Source organism: Catharus ustulatus, chromosome 8, assembly GCF_009819885.2.
Source record: "Catharus ustulatus isolate bCatUst1 chromosome 8, bCatUst1.pri.v2, whole genome shotgun sequence".
Classification (NCBI taxonomy): domain Eukaryota; kingdom Metazoa; phylum Chordata; class Aves; order Passeriformes; family Turdidae; genus Catharus; species Catharus ustulatus.
The window spans coordinates 24,899-50,571 of record NC_046228.1 but is presented as its reverse complement, the minus strand read 5'-3'; the positions used below and the strand labels follow the sequence as shown (position 1 = coordinate 50,571).

The following is a 25,673-nucleotide window of genomic DNA, read 5'->3' as shown; positions in this document are numbered from 1 at the left end:
GGCCGTGCTGAGGGGGGGGCCGTGCTGAGGGGGGGCGATGCTGAGGGGGGCCGTGCTGGGGGGGGGCCATGCTGAGGGGGGGGCCATGCTGAGGGGGGGCGATGCTGAGGGGGCGGTGCTGGGGGGGGGCCATGCTGAGGGGGAAGCCATGCTGAGGGGGGGCCATGCTGAGGGGGGCCATGCTGAGGGGGGGCGGTGCTGAGGGGGCGGTGCTGAGGGGGAAGCCATGCTGAGGGGGGGCGATGCTGAGGGGGCGGTGCTGGGGGGGCGCCATGCTGAGGGGGGCCGTGCTGAGGGGGGGCCATGCTGAGGGGGGGCGATGCTGAGGGGGCGGTGCTGGGGGGGGCCGTGCTGAGGGGGGGCCATGCTGAGGGGGGGCGATGCTGAGGGGGGCGGTGCTGGGGGGGGGCCATGCTGAGGGGGGGCCATGCTGAGGGGGGCCATGCTGAGGGGGGGCGGTGCTGAGGGGGGGCGATGCTGAGGGGGCGGTGCTGGGGGGGGGCCATGCTGAGGGGGGCCGTGCTGAGGGGGGGGCGGTGCTGGGGGGGGGGCGATGCTGAAGCGGGGTGGGGCCGCTGCTGGGGCTGTGGTGCTGGGGGGGCGGTGCTGAGGGGGGCCGTGCTGAGGGGGGGGCGGTGCTGAGGGGGGGCCGTGCTGAGGGGGGCCCATGCTGAGGGTGGGCGGTGCTGGGGGTGTGATGCTGACGGGGGGGCGGTGGTGGGGGGGGCCATGCTGAGGGGTCGCGCCATGGCGGGCACGGGCGGGCGAGTGGCCACCTCGGAGTCTTACACAGGCCACTGCTCTTCCACGCCCGGTGTGAGCGGGCGGGCGGAGCAGACGCCCCGCTACACCCTGGGGCTTCTGCAGACGCCGCACAGCTCGGAGAGCGCCGGGGCTGGCTGCAGCGGGGAAGGCCTTGCAGCCAGCCGGGCTGCCGGGACCAGCGCAGTGAAGCCGGTGGTTTCCGAAAGGGGAGGTACGCTCTTTGCCCGAGCCTTTCTCTGTTTTGTTATCCTCGTGCTGTCTTTGCTCGCGTCGGGTTCCGAAAGAGCTGCTAAAAGCGGTGCTTGCTGAGACGGGGCGGCAGCGACTAACTCATGGCGACCTTCTTCATGTAGCCGGCCAGAGCAATAGAAATCGTTCCTTGCACTTCTTTAATCTCTCTTATTTTCTTTAGATAGTAGTTGCTGGATTCTCTGATGGGGTCAGTAAATGTGTTTGAATTGCTGCACGGTGTTTGTTTTACGGAACAGAACCGAAACATTGGTTAGTTTGGGGTTTGTATTTGATTTATTGGTTGTTTTGGGAGATTTGTTGTAGTTTTTTAGTTTTGCTTTTATTTTTTTGCCTGATCTTTGAAATAGTTTTAAGTGCCTATCGGTCTCGATGTGGGGTAAGAATGTTGTGCTCCTACAATGCAGTACTGCTATTTGGCATCCTTTAGAAGAATCGACACCATCAAAGTCTGTGTCTTGACACGCAGCAAAAAAGAAAAAAAATGTGCTATTTTCAGACGAAAAGAAACTATGAAAAGAGTTGGAAATCATTTTAACTCTTTCTGCAATGAATTCTGATGCATAGATATCCCCATTATGTATAAATTAGAAATTAGGTAAAATGGGTTTGGGTAATATATTTGACTACTGAGGAATCCTAAAAAAACCCCGAACAGAATGCTAATTAGAATAGAGCATCACTGAAATGTTGAGTTTTAGAAATACCTCTATATGGTTTCGTTCATCTGGTCTTTAAAATTACTGTCTTCCCCTGTTACGCCAGATTTGGTCCCTTTTACAGGAAACCTCTTCTGTCAAAATTCTGACTGAACTTATGCCAAAGTCTAAGTGAACGCTATTTTAAAAAAACAGCAGTATGCATTGCAATGCTGATGTTTCCACTCGTAAAAAAGTCCCCAACCGAAGAGTTTGAGCTAGTATTTTTATCACTTGTCACAGTTTTAAGATTAAAAAAAACTCTCAACCAAACACAAAGTCCCACCTCACCCTCCAAAAACCCAAACAAACTCCAGAACCCCAGTACTGTAGATATTTTTGTAGCAACCAAAAGTCATGCAGTTAATTGATCATCTAAAAACAATACTTAAGTATTTTGTCTTGTGTGTCAGTTTTTAATGTACTGTAAGAAACAGAAACATTTGTGTTTGCATGTTTTATAACACCTGGAGATTTTTGAGTGGATCTGCTGTTTATGTTTTTATTCATGTTTTTAATCTTAAAAGCAGTTAACTAAATAAAGGATGTCTTCAGTCATCTCAAGAGAATTAAAAACAATTAAATTACTTTAATAATTTATTGGAGCATAAAAGTTTTCTGAGACAAAGATATTTTGCAGGACTTAAAAACATAGGTAGATCATAAATACATGTGTAAAAGAGGCTGCTATTAATAAATACATCACAGATTATGATACGATTTCTGAGACTTGATCCCCATAAGGATGGAAAGGGTTATCCTTCCCAAGTGGTTCTTTGTTTTCTTTTATTGTCCTGTTTTTTAAAAGGAATGATCAACTTTTAAAAAAAGGTTTTCATAAACACGTGTGCAGTTTTAGGTAATGATTTTTCGAATGATGAGCAAATATGAGATAAAGTTGATTTATAGCATTCTTTCATAAATCTAGAATTCATTAGAATATGAAATGATCCTTAGTAAAGTGATTTCTGTTGTACTATTTTAGTTCAACAATGTAAATAATTTTTTTTTTTTTGTTGGCACTGCACATAGTGTCATTGTAGGACATAATCATATTAACGCAAGCTTGCTTTCAAAGCAGTCTGATTTTTATTTCATTTTATACTCTGGAGAGTTTTCATAGAATGGCATTTTGTTTGGATATATCTATTTCTGCTAACAAAAAATGAAGTTTTGTAAGCTGTTTTTTGTTTATTGTTTTCTGAATAAAAAGTTGTTGTGGCTGTTTTAATAATTTACTTATTTTTCTCTCTCCTCAGAATCCTATTTTGGGGACAAAAGTTCTTGTGTAGAAAATGCGAACACATTGAATCTCACTAGTTCTTCTTCCATGCGAGGCCTGAATAGTACATGTGTAGGAAAAACACCTCTCTCTTCTGGTAGATCTGGTTGCAGAAGCCATACCCCTCTTATGGGATATTCAGGTATGATTAATAACTCTAAGAGGAAACAGTCCAACTTGATTTTCTGATGTTATTTTATTAAACAGTTGAATTTTTAATGTGATATGTTAAGATATTGAAATAAACTCAAAACACAGTGTGTTTTGTACCACAGAGGATGCTGCCAAGGAACAATACATCAACAAAAACCATCCAGCTTCACGTATTGTGAAGATGTTTTGGTATTGCATCCTCTTGCTACTTACTTTGCGTTCATGTATGGATTATCAGTGTAGTTAGAATTCAGACTTTTTTCAAATTGTCCAAAATCAAATTCTCTTTGTGGACATATAGTGTGATCACTAAGGACACTTACACAGTAACTGATGTTTCTTGATTTTGCAGTGCTTCATATGAGCAAAATGGTGTTAGAGGGTAATGATGCTTTGTGCCATGTTACATGTATCATATGTGCTCTGGCAATGCAAAAGTAATGGGATTTAAAGTAAATTCTTTCACAGTCTGACTAATCATTATCAATTCAGTTTTTAGTGTTCTTAAAGACTGAACTGATAATGATTCTTTCATGCATGTGTATATTTGTTTATCCTTTCTCTATGGTTTGTGATGCTCCTTCATCAATCTTTCATTGTTCTGCATTGAATGTAACTGAATATATCCAACTGTTTTCCAGTTACATCCTCCTCTGCAGTTTCTGCTCATACTGTTGCGTCGGTTATTGTAGCTGTAGTAGAAGGAAGAGGCCTTGCCAGAGGTGAAGTAGGAATGGCCAGTATAGATTTAAAAAATCCTGAGATGATATTATCACAATTTGCAGACAATACAACTTATGCCAAGGTACTTCTGGGCTAATTGTTGTGACTTACTTTCCTGAACAAAGCTTGTGACTAATGGGAAATTAAGTTTCTAGTTTGTGGGAGAGATTTCTCAAAAGTGGGAGTAACAAGTTCTAGAAAATGTGCAGTGTTGAAAAGACTTATCTGAGGCACAGTAAGGAAAATAGCAAAGAGGAAAGAATGTTTTTCAGAAGAAATACAGCCTTTCTGCAAAATACACTGTTGATGCCTCTTTTTGAAGAGCATTGGGCAATATATGGTAGTAGCAAGTAGTAGTTGCAAGTATCCTTCATCAGGCAAAAGTTCTGAGAACAGAGCTGCATAAATATTTATTTGTGTGTGTGATAGAGTAATTATAGTTCTGGCGTTGGTTGCATAAATATTCTGTCTCAGTTTGAAATGAAATTCACTCAATTTACAGCCAGCACTGCATATTCTACATAAATTTGGTGAGTAATCTCTGGTTTATGCAGCAACAGCATTAGTGAAACATCTTATTTCGTGGTGTTGTTGTAGTTATGCCTACTAGAAAAAATGACTTATAGCATCTTCACAATATTCAAAGAAACAAAAGCCCTGTTGGGACAGTAAGTAGCTCTGACTCAGTATATAAACCACCATCATATCTGTTTACTAAAGCAGGTGTTGCATAATGTTGTACAGTGTATATTTTACAACATGGTTGTACATTACAGTTGTTGTATAATGTGCAGTGTTGTATAATGGATTTCTTTATTTTGTTTTTAAGCATTAGTGCTTTTAAAGGCTGTTCTGGCCTTAACACACACACCTACGTATTGAACATCCTTTATAGCTGCATCACAGGCCGTGGTCAGATTGTTCATTGTTTACTGCCTTGCCATTATAAAAACTGGTGTTTTTATTTGTTTACATATGTTACTAATTTTCCATTTAGATTGCTGAGTTCTCTGTTCTGTTCTCATACCTGATAGTGCATTCACCATCCAGTCACAAAAAGAGAGATGCTAGTGTACAGCTACTTTTTCCCTAATGCAAGAAATGTCCTAACAACCTCATTTCTTGCCTTAATCTCTTCCACCTTTAACAATGTGTGAGAAAATTCCTGTTGTCAGAGGTCTATGTCTGTGGAGGAGACAGAGGAGTCCTGTACCGTTTATTCTTGATCAAAGGGAGAGACCATGGGGGATTTCCCCCGGGGTCTCTCAGAATGTTGGAGGACTGCAGCCTCCTTTTTATGCTAATCTCCCTGGCTGCAGAATCTTCACCATTCCATGTTGGTTGAGATACTTGGGGGAGGTACAGACTTTCTGATCTGCCTGCTAAACGCACCCCTTAATGTGCTCTCCCCTGTATAACATGATACATGAGCATTAAAATTAGCTTCAAACCCACCCTGGGTGGCGGAGTTAATATTCATAACCCTATGAAGTCTTTGTTCTTCTCGATGTTCAGGAGTTGAGCGTAACCTTGGCTAAGTTGCAGTCCGTGTCAGTTAGTAACATTTTTTGAAATTGATGGTTTGTCCCGTTACTTCCTTCTCTGCAAGTCTCTGGCCCTATCTGCAAGCAGATTCACACAATCTGTTTGTAAAGACACGTTCATCTTATTCCTTTCAACAATTCCGTCTTATCTGCTGATCAGCTTTTTTCTTACACTCTCAGAATCCATCCTTTGCCTAGTGATTGTTATCCAACCTACTATATTTTCTCTTTCCTGTGCTTGCTTTTGTTTTTTAATGTTCTGCAGATAAATTCAGGAAACTTGTTTTCTTTATGTTCTTGGACATTTGCTGAAATGTGATGCCACTGGAAAAAAACTTCTAGTGGTTAGCAGATATGAAGGGCAGTGACAACCCTCCCACTCCATTTGCCCTTAGATTTTTAATTTTGTGTATTTTTTATGCTTGTTTACATTTTAATTGGGACATCATCTGTCCCTTCTTGCACAACTTCTAAGCAGTTAAACTATAGTCTGTTTTTTCATGTTTCCCCATTGAGAACTTGTGAATGCTGGTATAAATGAGCATAAAGGCGCAATGTTGTTTGTACTTTCTTACACAGTAGAAGAGCATATAGTCTGCTAATAAGCCCTACAGGGCATGTGCATAACGTGAAGCTGGTGAAATTTTTAGCCATGTTAATACTGAGATAAATGTTACTAAAGGAGGTTAAAACAAAGTAAAAAACTAGTCTCAATCAAAAGATTGGTCATATTCAGACATGTTGCATTTCTTCATCATCCAGAGCACCATTAATCTTCTGCTGCAAGCCCAGAAAGCTGCCATCTGTTGAAATAAGTCCTTCTCGTCCATCATAGCCGTGGAATATAGTTTTGGGTATTTATCTCTTACTTCAAGGGCAGACATGATTCCATATTCAAATCTGTTTGATTTGAACAGGAGATAAACTCTGAATTTTGTTTGTTTCTTTTTATTTTAGTTTTGTGTGTATTTAGATACATATGAATTTGACTCATTATTGTAGAATTTAGCAGAAAATTTGGAACTCAAACTGATTCTAAAATACAACGGTTCTGTATTTTGTTATTGCTGTTCATTATTGCTAAAATATTTTAGATTGTATGGGTTTTTAATTGAACTATTTTGAATTTTTTGTTCAGGTTATTACTAAACTCAAGATTTTAACACCACTAGAAATAATAATGTCAAACACTGCTTGTGATGCAGGGAATACAACAAAATTGTTCAGTCTGGTAACAGAGCATTTCAAGGTAAGGTTTAAATTTCATTCAGTGTTTTGGAGTTCTTGTTGATCACTTGTATGCTGGTTGATTTGAGAGTTTTACACAACTTTTAAAATCTCGAGTGCAGACAGATTTTGTTTTCTATGATATTCAGGTCTAATTTTAGAATGGTAGTGAATAAACGAAATGCAACTCCCATGCTGCTACTTCCAGTACTGACCATTACAGAGATAGGTATATTGCTGATGAAAGCTGAAAGGTTTGAATTTGTGGCATTGTGTAATTTGAGTAATAGTGAACCTAGGAAAGATAGAGAAATTAAAAAATCAAGCATTCTTCTTTGCTTCTCCCTTGTTCTCTCAGCCTGGTGAATCAATGGGACTGATATATCATAGAATATGAAAAAGAGCACTGTTAGGGTAAAAGAGGATGAGATGTACTAGTATAAGTAATTTATGAGTATTAAAACCTCAGAACCTTTAAAGAAACTATTAATTGTTACCTGAATTACTTCATGCCTACAGAGCTGATGACCTCTTCCTGAGTGCTCTTCTACCTGCTGACCTCTCTCTTCTTTTTCTCACGTGTGCATCAAATCACTTGTGCATCACACACTTTCAGTGATAATGACCTGCCTGTGCTAGTAAGCTGGAATGAATACTTCTGTGAGGACAGGTCGCACAATCAGTCGATAGATTTCTTAGAAACATGTATCACTAGAAAAATATAGAAGTCTCTCTGATGTAACTTTTAAAAGTATTTGCTTTTATCCCCATCTTCACAGAATGTGACGTTTACAACTGTCCAGAGAAAATACTTCAATGAAACGAAGGGTTTGGAGTACATTGAACAACTGTGCGCATCTGAATTTAGCACCATATTCATGGAAGTCCAGTCAAAGTATGTTTAAACAAGGAAAAGCATACTATGTCCAAATAAGTTTTTAACAAAATCATTTTATGTACTCATTATATGTCCTTGTCATGTTGCAAAAATTAGAAAATCATAAAGGGGCTGTCTTTTTATTTTGCCCTCCAGTGTTTCTGATAGATCTAGAAATGTAAATAGAAAGCCTGTTACAGGGTGTTTTTTCAAGTTTTCACACTTCATCTTTTTCATTCTTTCCTTAAAGATACCTTTCAGGAGCTATGATTGCCTTTCTTACTGGCCTCAGCAAGCATTTTCTATGTATCAACAGTTTTAAGTGTTCATACTTTGGTGACCAGTCTTCAAGTCACATGTGTCTATTGTAATGTATATGTTCACGATACCAACAACACAGTATGGGCTGTACAGTGTACAGAGACTCAAACATTTATGAATATTTGATCAGCGTGAATATATGTTCACTAGACATGGCTTTGCACATATTTGAAATATACTGCTTTTTCAGTGCTGTCAGTCACAGGAGTTTTGTCAAGCCACAAAGCGGCTAGTGTGAATGTTATTGCTGGTATTTCGATAGCAGTATTCAACATTCATAAAAGATTTTTTTTTTTCCAAGGTATTACTGTCTTGCAGCTGCTGCAGCTTTACTAAAATATGTTGAATTTATTCAAAATGCCGTTTATGCTCCTAAATCACTCAAGGTGCGTTTCCAGGGGAGTGAGAAAACAGCTATGATAGATTCATCATCAGCACAAAATCTTGAACTAGTAATTAATAACAGAGATTCTCGGTAAGAATATTTTTTCCAAGTTATGTTTTGATAAAGATGGATTTTGCTGAGTTTCCTTGAAATTTGTGTCAAAGAGCTGACCACTACATTTATTTCTGTATGAGGGAACATGCATACCATTCAGAGATTCTAAAAAATATTTTGACAGAGAGATATGTTACAATTCAGCACGAAATTTCTAGCGCAGGAAATCCTGAAGTGAATTGTTGAAAGAGATTATGCATAATCATCTTTACATTGATGTGTATGGTTTATTCAGACTTTCAAATTTAATTTATGCAAAATTTGACAGACTATGAAATGCAGAAATACTGCCTCTTTCAAGTTTCTTATGTTGGATTAAACCGCCTACATTTTACTCATTTTACCCAAGAGACATGCTTCAGTCTTGAAAGGTGGTTTTGTTTTCTTTTAGATCTAATAGTGGGAAAGAGAGTAAATGCTGTAATGATGGGAATGTGCAGTGTGGTACTTGATCACATGGTAGTTTTCCACATTGAGATCAATGCTTGGAGCACTTCCTTCATCGGAAGTTGGTTGCCTTGTAGGCAGAAGAAACTTCAAGGCTTGCCTTCTCCAGACTGTTCCACTTGTGGTTAGCAAGAGAAATACTTGGAACTTGTCTTTTGCTGCCTGCGGGGTTCTGAGATCCACCTCTGTGTAGATGTCCACCCTGATATAAAAAGGGGAGTTTGGACATTCCTGATTCTCCAAGTACTGTTCATAAGAGCTTTGTCTTTGGGGAGATACAGTAGAACCACAGAATGCCTTACGTAGGAAGGTACTTTTGGGGCAATATTTTTTGGAAAAAATATGTTTCTGTTCCTAATTCCACAGATGGTTTTGAGAGGAAGGTGGTTACAGGAGGAGCTGAGCAACAGTAAATAAACTGCTTGAAGTTTCTCTGCGCACTTTTTTAGCATTATTGATGCAGAATTTTTGCTGATCCATTGGCAAGTTTGAGTCAGCCAAACATACGTAATTTTTATTACCTAGATTTTAGCCCCAAAGCCTGGTTGCATATCTTTGTATTAGGTGTCAGCAAATAAAAGTGAATAGTACAGGCACACACCAGGAACACCCAAGTCAAATTTGTGTGCTAGTCTTAATTCTCTAGGGACTTGTCTCTCTTCATTTAACTGTACAGGGAAAGAAGTCCTCAGTTGCCTAAAGACAGGCACTGTGGATACTCTCCCAAATGCAGAGTTCCACTTAAGTTTTGCCACTTAAGGATTGCCTTGTATGGTAAATACACCCTTAATACAACTGGTTTAAATTTCAGGGTGTTTTTGCTCATTCTACCTACCTGCCTACCTGTCTTTGTGCTGTTTGTTTTGTGTACTTGTATAGGTTTCTTCCTATTCAAGTTCTTTTTTAAATCAAGATATTATTATGGCCCTGGTATTTCATGGGTCTTCTTCCAGCCGATAGCATAGAAGATTTCAGGTTTCTAAAACTGTTTAACTGTGTAGTAGGTGTAAATATTATAGGTGGCTTATTCTACAGGGATGCAATCACCCTTAAGCGTGAAACCCTGGGATATGTAACATGTCCAAACCATAAAGATGAAACTAATACTTAAAAATTATAAGCATATTATTTAGCTTCTGTATTGGCTGAAGTATGTTCTTTAGAAGAATAAAACCAAAAATTATTTCTCTTTTTGACTTCTAAGTCAATTGTAAATTATTTTCAGAAATGCATTTCAAGTAAATTGTTCTGATTAGTATTTGATCTCTGATGACAACTTGATAATTTGCCTCCTTGTGTAGGGTTTGTTCATTTTTAATTAGTTTAATTGAGTGGGAACAGGTGAACTTTACCACTGCAGTAGCAATGGAATACTACTACAAAATATGAATAAAATACTAAGTACAAATGTATTTCTATACTGATATAATTGAGGGCTAACATTATATTAAATTGCATTGAATTACCTAGCTTCCTAAACTGCTGTAGTTCATATAATATACGTGGCAAACAGGGAGATGCTGAGCGTACCAAAGTGTGCCTCAGATTTGTAGGATACTCGTGCCTGTAAATCTGTCCTGCTATCTCTGTTTTTTGGTGCATGTATTCTTCACGTCTGTTTTATTTTCAAAGGGATGGTCACACACTTCTTGGTGTTTTAAATTACACTAAAACTCCTGGTGGAAGTCGAAGACTTAGATCCAATATCCTGGAACCTCTAGTTGATGCTGAAACAATTAACACAAGACTGGACTGTGTTCAGGAATTACTCCAGGATGAGGAGCTCTTTTTTGGTCTTCAAGCAGGTAGTAGTTTATTTTGTAACACCTAATACTCTATTTATTTTTAAACAGTTTTTTTCTAATATAGGAAAGTATATAGTGTTACTCAGTATGTTTGAAAAGTATTTTTTAATGGTTTGTTAGGTGACATAGCGAACACTTAATTTTAAGTATTCTGTATTACCGTAGTGATACTTTTCTCAAGTATTTTGCTTAGAAAAGTTGAATTTGTCTGATCAAGTGTGTACAAGTCTGTGAGCCAATAGCTTTTTGAAAGAGTTGGAGTTTGTTTCTTTACTGCCATGGCTGGGTATGCATTATGTTTGCTCTATACAAGCATATGTAATGCATGCATGAAAAGGCAAACACACTACTTAAGTCATACTTGCATATAAATAATTTTTTTCCTGTTGCTTCGTAAAACATATGGTCCAGAGAAAGGTAAAATACAATACTAGAATTAGTCCACCTGAAACTGGATCATACAGTCTTCATCTGTGTCACAAGAGAAATACGACTCAATCTAAGAAAAGTTTTTTGAATTGACAGAAGTCTACCCATACAATAATCACTGCACACTTAGGTATAGTAAATCGTACGTATAGTTATTACAAAATAATTCAGATATTAGCTATTTTAAGCTAGTTTTTACCCTGTCAATAATTTGTGACAATGGAATGTAAGGAAAAGATTAGCATTAGTATGGTGCTAAGTAACTGTGTGCTTTCAGAGAAAATACTTCTTACAGTTTCAGTTTCATTTCTGATATGTCTACTTTCGTTTTACAGTTATCTCAAAATTCCTGGATACAGAGCAACTACTTTCAGTTTTGGTACAGATTCCAAAGCAGGATACAGTATGTTTCAAAGTACACCTTGGAAAATGAATTTATTTGTCTATAACATGCAATATATAAATGTGATATCTATAATTCATCTTAGTTTATGCAAATGTACTTGCAGAAATGTTTACTCTTTCATCTCTCCCCACCTTTATTCTTGATAAGTGTACATTTTACTCAACTGTACTCAGATGAGAGGAATGTGTTTCACATCAGCATAAAAGGAAAAAGCATTTAGTGACTTACAGTCCTAGTGACTGTTATATTTAAAAGCAAGATTGGTTTTTCATCAGACCTTGTCTCACATATCAGTCTGTGTGTTAACACATGTATAACAAATATCCAAATGGAATAAATATATGTAGTTTACCAGTGAATCTTGGTTGAGACCAGACCCAAGACTTAACTGCAGTGTGCTCGAGGTTACTGAACCCCAGCTTTGTTTCCACTAAGCATATTGAAACTGTGGTGTTAAAAGTTATATTTGCCTACTGTAGTTGAGTTGGGTATTTCTGCCACTGCTTTTGAGATGATGATTCCTTATGTTTATGTTTGTGTGCCAGTATCTTGGATACTCACAACTCTTTCACCTCTGTGTCTTCTCACATGCTGATTTACCTGCTTAGATAAAGGATTTGTCTAATTGTAGTTAAAGAAATCAGGTACAGGCTCAAACAGGACAGTAATAAATGCAGATAAATATCTTTAATGACATAATCACAACCCAGAATGATTATTGCTCCCAGCTTTCCTTGTAAAAATGTGTAACATGAATTCATGGCTAATGCACGACTGAAGCTGTCACATGGGATGCTTTTATGCATGCATAGGACGATATACACCAAACATTTTTACTGCAGTGTTTTCCCCATTGACTGCTTCCAGTATAGCAGAGCTTACTATTCATGCAAAAGATGTGCTTATTCAAGTGCTAGCTTGATTGCTTTTGTCAAATGCTGGATTACGCAATTCAGTATGTTCCATTCCTACTCTCCATAAAAATTTTCATTTTAAACCTTCCACCAGTCAGCAGATGAGATGCACATCTGAGAAGCCTACAGTTTCAGTTACTAAATGTGAGTGGCATGTTCAGCATGAGCATTAGAATTCTCTCATCCTGAGGAAGTTGTCAATCACACAGAATGACTAGGTGGGAAGAGACCATCAAGATTATAGGCTCCAAACCATGCCCTAACACCTCAACTAAACCATGGCATCGAGTGCTGCATCCAGTCTTTTTTTAAACACGTCCAGGGATGGTGACTCCACCACCTCCCTGGGCAGACAAGTCCAGTACTTTAAAAAATAGGTTTGGAAAGGTCAACTTTTTTTTTAATAACCGCTTTCTATCCAAGTTATGTCATGCAGTTACAAAGAAGTTAGGAAAAAGCATGAGTTTCTGTGAGGGACTAACTGTCTTTTTAAAAAAAAAGTTCATATTCATTGCCGTTCATTGATGATGTTCATTGATTCATTGATGTTATTTATAAATAACGTCTGGCACTTCAAGGGGTCTCCAAGGGACAAAAGCCTTATACTTTGGAAACTGTGCTTCATCCGATCTTGGTACCATGTATTACTTGAAAAATCATGTCAATGGTAAAATTATTTACTGCCTTTGGGCTTAATTGTATCATATGCAGAGATCCACTTTTAACACCAGTTCAGTTAAACTTCCTGTAAGAGTTAATTAGTCAAAGATCCATTCCACTACCACTTTTTTGTGTGTGACCACATCAGTTCTTTCGAACTCTCTCATGAGTCCTTTCAATCTTACTTCTTCATGGGACTTAGACCCTGTATTTATTTGGAGGTTAGCATTCTTCCATTCATGCATTTAGCACTGTTTAGTTCTATCTTTTACAAAAAAAAACCCAACAACTTTATGTGACTGTAAGATAAGAGATGCCCTCAGTCACAAGAGTAAAGAGATATTATATATATGAATGAGAAAAGATTTCACAGCGGGTCATGCTCCTATGTTCATTTGCTTATATCTATGTTTATCTGTGTTATTTCCTTAAAACCCTCTTGCATAGTGCATGTGTACTGCATATGCTGTGCCCCAATGTCAGCAGCAGAATTCTTTATCCTGAGTGTTAATGGGTCATACAAAACAAGTTCAAGGATTTCTGTGATTGAAAGATTTTAAGAACAGTCATAATTGTGAGAAAAATTTTGAAATATTTACTGGATTTGTATGGACAGATATTTAAGGATGTACATATATTAACCAAAGAGAAATCAACCAAACTGCGTTATGTTGTGTTTAACAGCATTGATGGAAACAGTGGTGTACTTCATTATATAATACATAATGTATTCGCTTTGAAAAAGTCTACAAATTGTGTAGAGCTAAGTATACATAGAAGATGTAAAGTTTGCACAGCTTGGGCTAGCGAGGTGTTCTTAGAGTCAGTCATCAGTTCAAACAGGAAAATCTTAACTACTGATGGACAAACTATCACACCAGGAAGTGTAAAATTTAGGTAAACATTTTTTGTGTAGACATAAAGTTGCCACAATGAGCTTATGAAGCATTTCAGGAGTTTTTGTTGAATATATAAGCCTGTTAGTCTTAAAAACATGAGTTCTGCTAGTTCTTAAATACTTTTTAGAGCAGTCACACAAACCTCCAATATTTGGAAAATTTTTCAACAGGTTAAAACTGCCGAATCAAAAATAACGAATTTAATCTACCTGAAGCATACCTTAGAACTTGTGGAACCTCTGAAAGTAAGTGGTCTATTTTTTTTTTTTTTTAATTTTTTAAATTTAAAATACGGATTATTTTGTCCTTACTTTTTTGAGTGCAGTTCATTTAAATTTCATAGGATATCTCAAGTCAAAAGTAAAAAAAGAATATAATTGCAGAACACAACACTGCCAGCATAGTACATTGATTCTTAACACCAGTGGGAAATACGCATTTGTGTCTGCGCTGTCAAGAGCAGGGTTCCTACGTTACCTGAGTAATTGATTATATAACAAACCTTTAACAGAAACTCCAGCTGGCGTTCCGCAGACTATTTATACAGCTGCTGATTAGCCTCTGAATCTGAAAACTTTCAGTCCTTTAAAAAAGCTCCGAAAAGAAGTTAACTGTCGTGTCTGTGTTGTAATCCTCAACAGGCTGCTTTAAGAAGCTGTAACACACAGCTGCTAAAGGCATATTACAATTCTCTTGAAGATACAAGGTATTTATCATAATACATAGCTACTGTGCTAGAAACTCTGATCTCTAAAGTGCCTATAAGATAAAAAATGTTGCATCTTTGCTCTTTATAGTTTGTAGTATAGCTCAATCCTTTTGCTTAAAGCTGATTTTAATTGTCAGAAAATGGAATTTTCAACTAACGAACGCAGGGATACAAACAAGAGAGCAAGCTGTGATAGTGGAGTTGCTGCTGAACTGAACTCCCTTAGAAATAATTCTGGAAAAACGAGAGTAGTGGTTTCCTAGAGTCTCCATAATCATGCAAAAATCAAGTATTGTGTATTTGATAAAAAAGCATATTTGAGAAATAATTAGTATCTCCCAAAGATGTGAATAGTATTTTTAGTTAGACTTTGGTATAGTTATGGTGCATTCTGAGGTGAAAATAGAAATGAAATGTAGTGTTTTGTTTTAACAGTAGAAAGTTTAAAAGTAGCTTCACTTATTTGTAATACTGCTACTTGTATTTTGGGGATGATACTGCAAGTAAAAATTGTGAAGTATTATGCATCTAATTACTGATACAACTGATATTGCAGGTTTGGAATTATACTTGAAAAGATTACAAGTGTAATTAATGATGATACAAGATACACAAAAGGATGTCTGAGCATGAGGACCCAGAAGTGCTACGCTGTTAAGCCTAACATAAATGAATTCCTTGACATAGCTCGTAGAACATACACGGAAATTGTTGATGACATTGCAGGTATTTCTAAATGAAAATTTGTATGTATTTGGAATTATAAGTATGTTGCACTTGACGTATAGAAACCATATAATTGTATGTTTTATAACCTTCTCATATATAAAAGTTATTTAGTATTGATATGAATTGATTGTCATTGATAAGCAACTGAGATTCTCCATTAATGGAGAAAAAATCAGTTTTATTTTAATAAAATTGAATAATTACATGGTGATTCCTATATTCCAAACTCTGTTACTCCTTGTCCTCTTAAAGTGCAACACAGTTGAAGGAATGGAACAGAATTACTAAACCTAAAATATTCTACATGAAACATGTAAATCTTTGTTTTAACTCCTTCATTTAAAATATCTGAGTTCTTTGTTCTTTTTATTTTAAGCAGTCTTGATCTCTCTGTGGACTACCTTTTGGCTAAAATAGTAAGAGTTGGAAAATAGGAACAAAATGAATTTTAGCATGATGTGTGTTTCAGCAACCTTCATATTTATCATTAGGTCAAAAGAGAAGAAAAAAAATTATTCTGAAACTGATTTCCTTTTCTAGTATAAATTGTTAATTTCTAGCTCAAGGAGCATCTTAGTTTACTGTATAGCTGGAAACCTAAAAGAGTGTCAGAAATTTTAGCACCTGTCATATGTGATGAAGTTCCTGTTTTATCCTAACCCTACATTCATACGTAGTGAAAAATACAGATGGTGCTGGTTTGTATTTCTGAAACCTTCCATTAGCAGTTTCCATCTTTGTAGCAGCACGAGTGGGGGACGGGGGGGGACTATGTGAACATTTATAATCTGGGTGAAATCTTTGTCCGTGCCATGTAGGTATGATAACACAACTTGCAGAAAAGTACAACCTGCCAATGAAAACAAGTTTCAGTTCTGCTCGTGGATTTTTTATCCAAATGAATGCTGATTGTTCAACATTACCTAATGGCCAGCTTCCTTCAGAATTTACAAAGGTATCTGTGCAAACTATGTTTTCACATATTTGTGCATTTTATTAATGATATAGAATACATTAATAAAGCACACATTATACACTAAACAACAACAAAAATAATTTCAGTGAAGATATTTAGACGTAAATGAAGTTTTAAATGGGATGCTTTTGTAACTATCTTAAGTTATACGATCAAAATATGTGCATGCACATGCAATTATGTTTTGTGCAAGAATAAAGTTGTATATTTTACTAATTGCTATCTTAAATGGAATTTTCATAAAAAATTGTATAGTAAAAGTGAAACTGGACATTGTTTGTTCTCTTTTGTTTCCTCATATGGTTTCCAATCTGATTTTTAGAAGCTATTTTTCCTTCAGATAATAAGGCAAGCTCTTATTTTTGGTTTCAATTCCCCATAGATCACGAAAATTAAAAACACATATAGCTTCACTTCAGCAGATTTAATGAAAATGAATGAAAGATGTCAGGAGTCCCTGAGGGAAATATATCACATGACCTACTTGTAAGACCTGTTAAAACTATTTAATATTTGCTAAGTATGCTTATTTTCTCCAATTGTCAGCTAATTATGTGGGTTTTTAAAGCTATCTTTCTGTTAAGTTGCGGCTACTTAGAGAAATAGTCTAAAGCAATACTGTTCGAGTCTACCTCCTGACACAGAAGAACCCCCTCCATAAACTGTGTATTGTATTAAACATGATTGCAAATATATTGGCATTTATTAATAGAAGTGGCCATCATGTTAAATTTTTATGGGTGAATTATCTGCAAAAAATGACCCATTGAATGCATTAGTTTTGTATCAGTAATGCAGAATCATTACTTTAAGTCAGTTCCTTATATTTAGAGTAGAACTGTCCATTTCTGTGTCTTGTCCTTGCTGCTTGTCATGTTGTTCTCTCCGATTCACAGTTTAGGAAGTGCAGTGTTACCTATCAATGGAATGGAAATTCTTTTTAGCAACCATGTAGGGTTTTTTTAACATGAAAGTCTGAGGGAATTAGAGTCACATTTCACATGTTAATGAAACATACTGGATTTGATAGCTACATTTTTAGTTCATTCTCTGTGTGGAGCTTTCATGTGAGCTATTGGTGTCTGAGCTATGTGTCTTGTGTCTGATCAGCAGAATGTTCACTGAGATGTTGGTACAAGATCTGAATTTATTTCAAAGAAATTTATGTATTTGTTCACATCTGGTAGACGTGATTGGGTTTTATGAGTGATCTTTTATCCTACTCTATGCACTATGAACGTGATAGTTCCTGTATTTCTGTAAGTTGTATAAAGTGACAGGATATGCCGTGCAACAGCTAAAGCAGTGTCTTATTTCAGAATAGTGTGTAAACTACTGAATGAGATCTATGAACACATTCATTGCCTGTACAAACTGTCTGACATTGTGTCTATGCTGGATATGCTGCTTTCATTTGCCCACGCCTGCACTCTTTCTGATTATGGTAAGTTTCTTCTTTGATTCTGTTATGAGCCAGAGAAAGACCCTTCTGATGGAGAATAACCAAGCTGTTTTGTCTGGTTCCATTTCTTTTTCTGTGTCTCAGTAGTCTGTTGGTGAGTGTCTCTGGTCTGTCTTTGCTAGTTTTATGCTGATGTTCTTTCTGCTGCCATTCATAGAAATTAAATTCTGCTAGTTAGCTGCCATAAGCCTTCCCAGTCACTCTTCTCAAAACAGACAGTTTAAGCATAATCTGTTCAAAAGCATGAAGTGTATGGACATTCTCTCTTTATGATTTTTTCTGTTCTGTTAACGCTGGTACATGAGAAGGAGTCACATGTAATTGGTTCAGAAAAGAGCTGTGTTCTGACAGAAATCCTTAGACGTAGTTCCAGCATCCAATGGGTCTTTGTAGGCATGGTACATTCCCAAATAATCAATATGGTAACAAAATATATAACAAAAATAGAAGGAATGCTACTTTCCTGTTCACCATACAAATCCAGGGTACAAATGTAGAAGTAACAGAAGTCCATGACCCTTGCATTGTGTGAAAATACTTCAGCACTTTGCATTTTTACTACTGGAGTCCAGTCCTACTTACTAGGAAACAAAACCATTAATTTAGAAATAAAGTTTTAGTTATGAGTTTCTTTTTGTAATCATAAATGATGAAGGCTTGCATGGTAATCAGAATTTGTACCTGAAAGTGGCCAGTAATTCTTCCCAAGAGCTTGCTCTGGAGCAGTTTACTTTATTTCAAGACATACTAGTTTAATAATGTAAAGGTTCCCACACTAACTCCTCAGTGTTTGGCATCTTTTTTTCTCATTTAGTTCGTCCAGAATTTACCGATACTTTAGCAATCAAGCAGGGGTGGCATCCTATTCTTGAAAAGATAGCTATGGAAAAACCTGTGGCTAACAACACCTACCTGACAGAGGGCAACAATTTAGTCATTATTACAGGACCAAACATGAGTGGAAAATCGACATACCTGAAACAGATTGCTCTCTGCCAAATTATGGCACAGATTGGTAAGAGTGTACAGTATTAATCACCTTCTGCAGCACTTTTTTTTTGGTTAAAAATATTTATAGTTGAATGATTTAGCTTCCAGAATAACGTTATATCTAAATAAAATATTAACAGATAATTTGTAGTCCATTTTCTTCTACCAACTCTTGTGTTGCTTACACCTTGTGTAAAGTTTTTCATCTGCCACTGGAAACTTCTGGGGCCCCATCTGTGTATCCTGAAGCCTCCCCAGTCTATCCTCAGAGAAGCATAGTTGCATGCCCTAGTTCTGTGGAGCACCATAACCCAGTCTAGCACCCTAGGCTAGATAGATAGTGAGTGTCCTTAACCAGTGTAAGTGTGCTGGTGACTAACGTGTGTTAGTCATCCAAAAGAAACGTGACCTTGAGCATACCTAAATTACACAGAGAAACGTGTTTCCAGACAAGTGCAATTATTAGATAAATAATCAACTACTTCAGATAAAAGTAGTAACAAATACTGCAAGGTTCTGTGACTGAAGTTATAAAAGGAAACCAACTATTTGTTTAATCCAGCAGACTCATTCCTAAATTCAGGATTTCATCGTGACTTTTTTCTTAAAAGTAAGTCTAGTAGCACAAGTCAAAGACCTAACTCTATAGAATGAAGCTACTTAGCAGTGGAGAATAAAATTTATCCATCATGCATTTGTGGGTTCGGTCCCTAATAACTGCAAGTTGCTGAGGAATTGCTCTCAAAGACATGAGTTTTATATGAATAAAGCAGACTCTGAAGTTTTTGGCAAAAAGTTCCTGTTCTTTTCTGTTGGGTAAAACCACTATGCTTTGAAGTCTGATAAATGCAATGTAATCTTGATTTTGGGAAACTTAATGTTTTTTGGGATTAGTAAATCAGTGGCCACAGAAATGTAAAACAATCCTAGAGTTCATTGTTTTTTCTGCATCCCTTTAGACTCACAAACAACTTCAGGCATATGATTTCTTGAAAGTTTCAGTGAAAAGCTTCTTTAATTATCCTATATAATAACTGTATTTCTTATCAATTAATGGTAGAACATACTCTTAAAGACTTTATCAAGTAAGATGCATTCTCTGCTGTGTGCAAAACCAAGTGTAAAAGTAATTTTTCTTGCCAGTGACCTATTCAGGCAAGTGTCATAGTGATGAGACAAACTTGTATTTTACTTGCTTTGTAGGTTCTTATGTCCCAGCAGAGTATTGTTCTTTTCGAATTGCAGAGCAAATTTTTACCAGGATAGGTATGGATGATGATATTGAAACAAATGCATCAACATTCATGAAGGAAATGAAAGAGGTATGAAGTGTAGTTATCCAGGTCCAAGGCCCTTTTTGCTGTTAAACGAATAGAAATTGTATATTTCTACTGAAAGAGTGTACTTTGCAAAACAATAAAAAACTCAGCCTTCATCTGTCTTAAATAGAAATATACTCCAATGTGAGCAAAAATCAGTGCTTTGTTGGACAGTACTTTCAACATTTTTAGGTTTGTTTAGACTTTAAATAATCATTTGTACAGGCCTAAGCTCTCTCAATTTCCTCTCACAAACTGATACCATTCTGAGGGTAAGTGGTATGTTCAGTGAAGAGTGCTGTAGTGTCTTTGCTTGATTAGAATTGATAGCTGTTTGAAGGCTTTGAAGAGGTAAAATTGCTCTATTTCAAGAGATTTTTAAAAAATTTCTGCATCTGAATAACAATTCTTTTTTAAAACTACACATTTATAGGAGTTATAACACTTTGAATATTTTTCTAGATAACGTACATCATACAAAATGCTAATGATAAGTCGCTCATCATTATCGACGAACTTGGCAGAGGTACCAGTGCCCAAGAAGGTATTGGCATTTGTTATGCTGCTTGTGAATATCTGTTGAACTTAAAGGTAATTTCTTTTTGAAAGAAATTTAAGCCTTAGAATTGTTTTGTCATCCTGAAAATAAATACAGTATTTGACATGGGATTTTGCAAAGGTTTCTTGGCTAAATATGGTATTTTTCATAACCGGTGACCATTAGGAATTACCGTGATAGAGGAATGAGGTGCTGACATAAGCTGCAGTTCTGTTCACTGGCTGCTGTGATTTAACCCCAGGCAGCTGCTAAACACCACCCAGGAGCTCGCCTGCTCCCCATAGTGAGATGGAGGAGAGATCGGCAAGGTGGAGGTACAAGAGCTTGTGGTCTGAGATGAAGACAGTTTAGTAAGGAAAGGAAAGCCATATGCAGAAGCAAAACAAGGCCTTCATTCCCTGCTTCCTAGCAGCAGGCAGATGTTCAGGCATTTCCTGCAGTGCCGTGTTTCCTCACAATGCCTGTTCCCAGTGAGGCTGAACGTCCCTCATCCTTGCTCACAGTTTTTATTGTGGTGGTGTGCTATAGTGTGGGATGTGCCTGGGGTCAGTTTGGATCAACCATCCTGGCTGTGTCCCCTCCCAACTCTGGCAACACCCCCGGGCTGCTTGCTGGTGGGGCAGGGTGAGGAGCAGAGCAGCCCTCGGTGCTGCGCAAACGCTGCTCTGCAGTGGCTGAAACTGGGCAGTTATCAGAACCGTCTTGGTCACAAACCCAAAACAGCACAACACAAGCTACTGTGATGTAAACTAACTCTAGTTCATCTAAAACCCCTACCCTGGTCACCATATCATTCCAACTTGCTTACAAGCTTGTAAGTCTTGTCTAGAAAGAGAATAACCCGTCAGTTTAGTTTTGCATATTTAGTTTAGTTTTAGTTTTGCTTTATGCTTGAAGGTTAAAGGTGAAACTTTACCTGGTGGTTACCTGGTAGTTCCACACAATTTAGGAATTGGTCACAGAGGTTAGAAACTTTTTTAGAAAAGTGGAAGATCATTTTAGATGGATTGCTAAAATCACCTCAGTTGCTAGTTATGTGATGAAGCTCGGGTGGCTGTTACAAACCTTTTGAGTGTGCAGGTGTTTGTTTCTCCTCAGAGTTTATTCGGAGTACTTTTTTGGGTTTTTTGGTTTGCAAAGCTCAGATGCTTTCTGTCACTTGCACTTTTGATAAAGAATTCCTTGAGAGAATTAAGCAACCATTTGGCAATCATTCCTGACACCAGCATAATGGATTTTCTTTTGTTTCTGATACTGTTTTCCTGCTATTGAGAAATGAGCAGGAGAATCCCCAGTTGGAAAAGACGTACTTGCCAATGGTAGAAGGCATCCCTTAAGGATTTTCATTTGCTTTAGTAATGTAAAGACAGCTTTTCAGTGTTTTGGAGGAAAACCTGGACATCTGTGAGGTGATTTAATTTTTCTTATTTATTATTATTTATTTCTGGATTGTTGCCAAAATAAATTTGCTTTTTTTTTACTTCCTTATTTAGGCGTTTACACTGTTTGCTACACATTTCCTGGAACTATGTCATATAGACGCTTTATATCCCAACGTGGAAAACTACCATTTTGAAGTGCAACATGTGAGAAGCAGTGCTGGAAATAAGGAGAAAATTGCTTACACTTACACACTTTCTAAAGGATACACAGAGGAAAAGAACTACGGTAATGGATTCCACTGTGACTTAGAGTTGGCAAAAGTTGCACAAGATATTGTTTCTGTCATTAGGCATCTAACAGTATTTTTTTCTGATGACAGGTTTCTCTTGAGTTTGTGCCTCTCTCAGAGAGATACAGAGATCTGCAGGTGTAGAATTTGTTCCAAATCAGTGTCTAAGTAATTATGTAGAGAAAGAGTAGTTTTGGGTAGTATGAAGAACTTACATGATATTTCATACTGAAAAAAAAAAATCTTCCTGCTGTTGGTATATCTTTGATTCATATCTGTTTGAATGAGTTGAGTCATCCTGGGGGCATGCTACTGGAGTTCATTGAATCTGTGCTTACGGAAGTGAGTGTGTGCTCTGGAGAGGCTTCAGGATGTGTCTGCCATAAGCAGTGGTATGACTGGTTAACGGCAGGTTGGCCTTTTTTGATTAGCAAAAAGGCATCGTGTTTCTTTAAAAAAGGAGAGGAATTATACAGTGTATCAGGCTAAGACAGTTTTGAGTAGGTCTGCAGTGTTCTCTGTAAAATGGATTTATTTTTCTTTTAACTTTAGGATATATTATAGTGTAGATTGTACAGATTGATTAATTACGGGTCAATAAAGAAAAGAGTGAATGACAAAGATTTAAAGAAATCTGTATGCTTCCAAATACTGGATTTGGATGTTGATTCCTTGATTTAGGTAACATTTAATCAGGAGGAAATCAGCTGCACGTGACTTTTACAAGCTATTGGTAACCAAAGACTAGAAATTATTCCAGTTAAGCTTCAAGTAACAGGACTTAAAGCTTTTCTTGGTCACAATTTAAGAATAAGTTTGTTTAACTTTGGCAGCACAAGCTCAATTTTAAATGCTATATCACCACTAACTCCAAAGAACTGTATGTCTAGAGAGTAATCTCTCTGAAAAGGACGCCTTTAGAAACTCAGTGCTCGTCTCTTGGCTTCACCTTACTTGAGAAGTCACATTCTAGGACTTTTTCATTTTCAAACCTGCAGTATTAAACCATACAATAAACCACAGACTTTCCGGGGTAGGGTCAGAGGCAAAAGTTAAAAAAAATCATGTTGGGGCAGGAAAAAAATTTACATCTTTCTTACCCCAAGTATCAGGAAGTTTGGCTGTTGGCAACAAAGGAGCTGGAAAATGACATCCATGTCCACTGGGCATCTGGACATAATTGAGAGTGCAGTTAGCAAAACCTCTATATTTTCTGCCCAATTTAAAAATGGAACCAAGAAAGCTGTTGGCACCATGCTGCCTTTTTTTTTTCCTTTTAGCCCCCTAATGTCTCATTCTACCCATTTACAGTATTACCAGCAGTAACCTGATGTCAAGCTGTGTTTCGGAGATACCATTAAAACAAAGTAGACGTTTTGTAACTCTGAACCTTACTGTTCATTAACAAAAAGGAATCCAAAACAAACAAAAACCCAAAACCAAACCAAAACAAAGAAAAAAAAAGCCCAAACAAACAAAAAACCACTCAAAGAGAAAATATGTCAAAATTACTTTAATAAAACTTAAATTTTTAACCCTTAGAAAAACAGGCTGAGTTAATACTGGAAGACATTAAATGGAAGGTAGGGATAAAAACTGCATAAAAAATCCTGATTTGTGTTTTATATGTTTAGGACTGAAAGCTGCAGAAGTGTCCTCCCTACCATCATCCATAACTTTGGATGCAAAGGAAATCACAAATCACATTGCAAAACAAATTTTGGTATGTAATAGAAAATTACAATACTGTATTTCACAGTTTTTATGCAACTCAAATGTATTTTCAGTTTCTGAAAGGGTATAGGATAAGCGCTGCCTATGTTTTAAGGAAAACTGATTTCATTAAACTTTGTGTTTCTGAAAGATGGTACTGAAGGTCAGTGTTAGCTGGACAACATGAAATGGCCCTTAGGGTAAGGGAATATCAAATGTAATGTTTATATGCAAACCAAGAATCCTGAGATCAAAAACAGGCTGGAAATTAGCTAATTCTAGTATTTTTATAATAGAACACAATTTATTTAATATTTTAATGCATGTGTATTTTTAAGAGCAGCACAGGCAGAAGAGCACTCCGGAGATGATGAAGCAGAGAGCTGCATACCAGTTAGCAATGAGCTTGGTTCAGACTGCCAGAAATTCGCGACTGGACCCTGGCAGTTTGCGGGTGTATTTGAAAGCCCTGAAGAAAAAGTATGAAGCCAGTTGTCCCACACTTGGAAAGAGTGATGAGCAACAGTAACGTGTAACAGAGGCTGCTGCTCTAGTTTTTATGACTGCATGATGATTCTGGTTTTTCTGGTCTTTTTACATGGTGTTACGTTTTTAATTCATAGTGTAAATTACACTCAGTAATGGAAGATGATATCCTTTATAGGTTTCCTCCCTCCCCCAGCTTACCTGGAATAAAAGCATTTGCCTTCTATGAGGAACACAATTCTTTTTGACGATAAATTGTATAATTTTCCGCATTTTAGAGCAACACTGAGAGGATAGGGAAGAACTGGACCGGAGTACTAAGGAACTCAGAATTTCAGGCGTGACACGGAAGAAAGCTCAGATTACAGAAAGGGAAATGTGCCCAAATTGGCTCGAAGCAGTGTTGCTGTCTGTTGTTGTTCAACTCTGTCTTCTAAAAATGAGACCATTCTCTTCATTGTGCTGTGCTAAACACTTCTCACTTCTCCCAATGCCAGGAAACAGGTGAAGCTTGGAGAAACTTGAAGGAATTTGGATGTGTAAAAACAGGCTGTTCTCTCTTCTCCAGAGCAAGCAGTTTGATGTTATTGGCAATAAAGGTTCTGAGTTTTCTCATTGTCCTCTTGCTCAGTCTTCAGGTCACTGTAGGATTTCCAAAGAATCCCCTTTCCAAAGAGACAACAGAGAAGCCTCTCATCATGTTCATTCCGATCACACAGAGATACTGGGAGGGGAAGGGAACAGATAGAGGTGAAATTTCCCTGATAAAAGGATTAGGACTGAACAGGACCAAAGCTGGAGCACATCAACCATTCAGCTTTCACCTCATGTTGTATCAGGGGCTTTATGGAGACAGGTGTTAATTGCTGAGTCCCAGGCCGAGCCGTGACCGTGACCTGTTCTGTTGGAGCTGGTGGTTTTTGGACACGTTCACCTGCCACACTCTGTAATAATTAGTCCTGGGCTTTGCTCCTGTTTTTCTTTCAGCCTTCTATCCGACTTACACTCTTTTTCTCTGTCCAGTGTCTTTTGTGCTCTTTTTTTGTCCTGTGTGCTCCACTTCCCGTTCCTTTTCACTACTTCACTCTCTGTTGTTCTTCTTTTTCTTTCAAGAAATAAATCCTTAATATTTATTAAATAAATGTTGCTCAGTCCCTCTC

General features: G+C 37.6%; 1 protein-coding gene across 6 annotated transcripts; it reads left to right on the top strand.

Annotated features, from left to right (window-relative positions):
* The first annotated feature begins 732 nt into the window (after positions 1 to 732).
* On the top strand, positions 733 to 25,673 carry MSH4 (mutS homolog 4). Of its 6 annotated transcripts, none has more exons than XM_033065751.1 (21): positions 888 to 976; positions 1,178 to 1,266; positions 2,972 to 3,136; positions 3,789 to 3,952; positions 6,553 to 6,663; positions 7,421 to 7,536; positions 8,141 to 8,314; positions 10,418 to 10,590; positions 11,355 to 11,422; positions 14,069 to 14,143; positions 14,540 to 14,604; positions 15,164 to 15,333; positions 16,155 to 16,291; positions 16,695 to 16,798; positions 17,632 to 17,756; positions 18,589 to 18,789; positions 19,968 to 20,086; positions 20,546 to 20,674; positions 22,136 to 22,310; positions 23,949 to 24,037; positions 24,371 to 25,673. In XM_033065751.1, exons 2-21 carry the CDS (start codon positions 1,200 to 1,202, stop codon positions 24,554 to 24,556), a joined length of 2,613 nt encoding a protein of 870 aa, XP_032921642.1. In that variant the 5' UTR covers positions 888 to 976; positions 1,178 to 1,199; the 3' UTR covers positions 24,557 to 25,673. The 6 variants fall into 6 exon arrangements, with proteins under 6 accessions (XP_032921640.1, XP_032921641.1, XP_032921644.1 ...); XM_033065752.1 differs by having other exon boundaries at positions 903 to 976; positions 1,182 to 1,266; XM_033065749.1 differs by lacking the exon at positions 1,178 to 1,266 and having other exon boundaries at positions 733 to 976.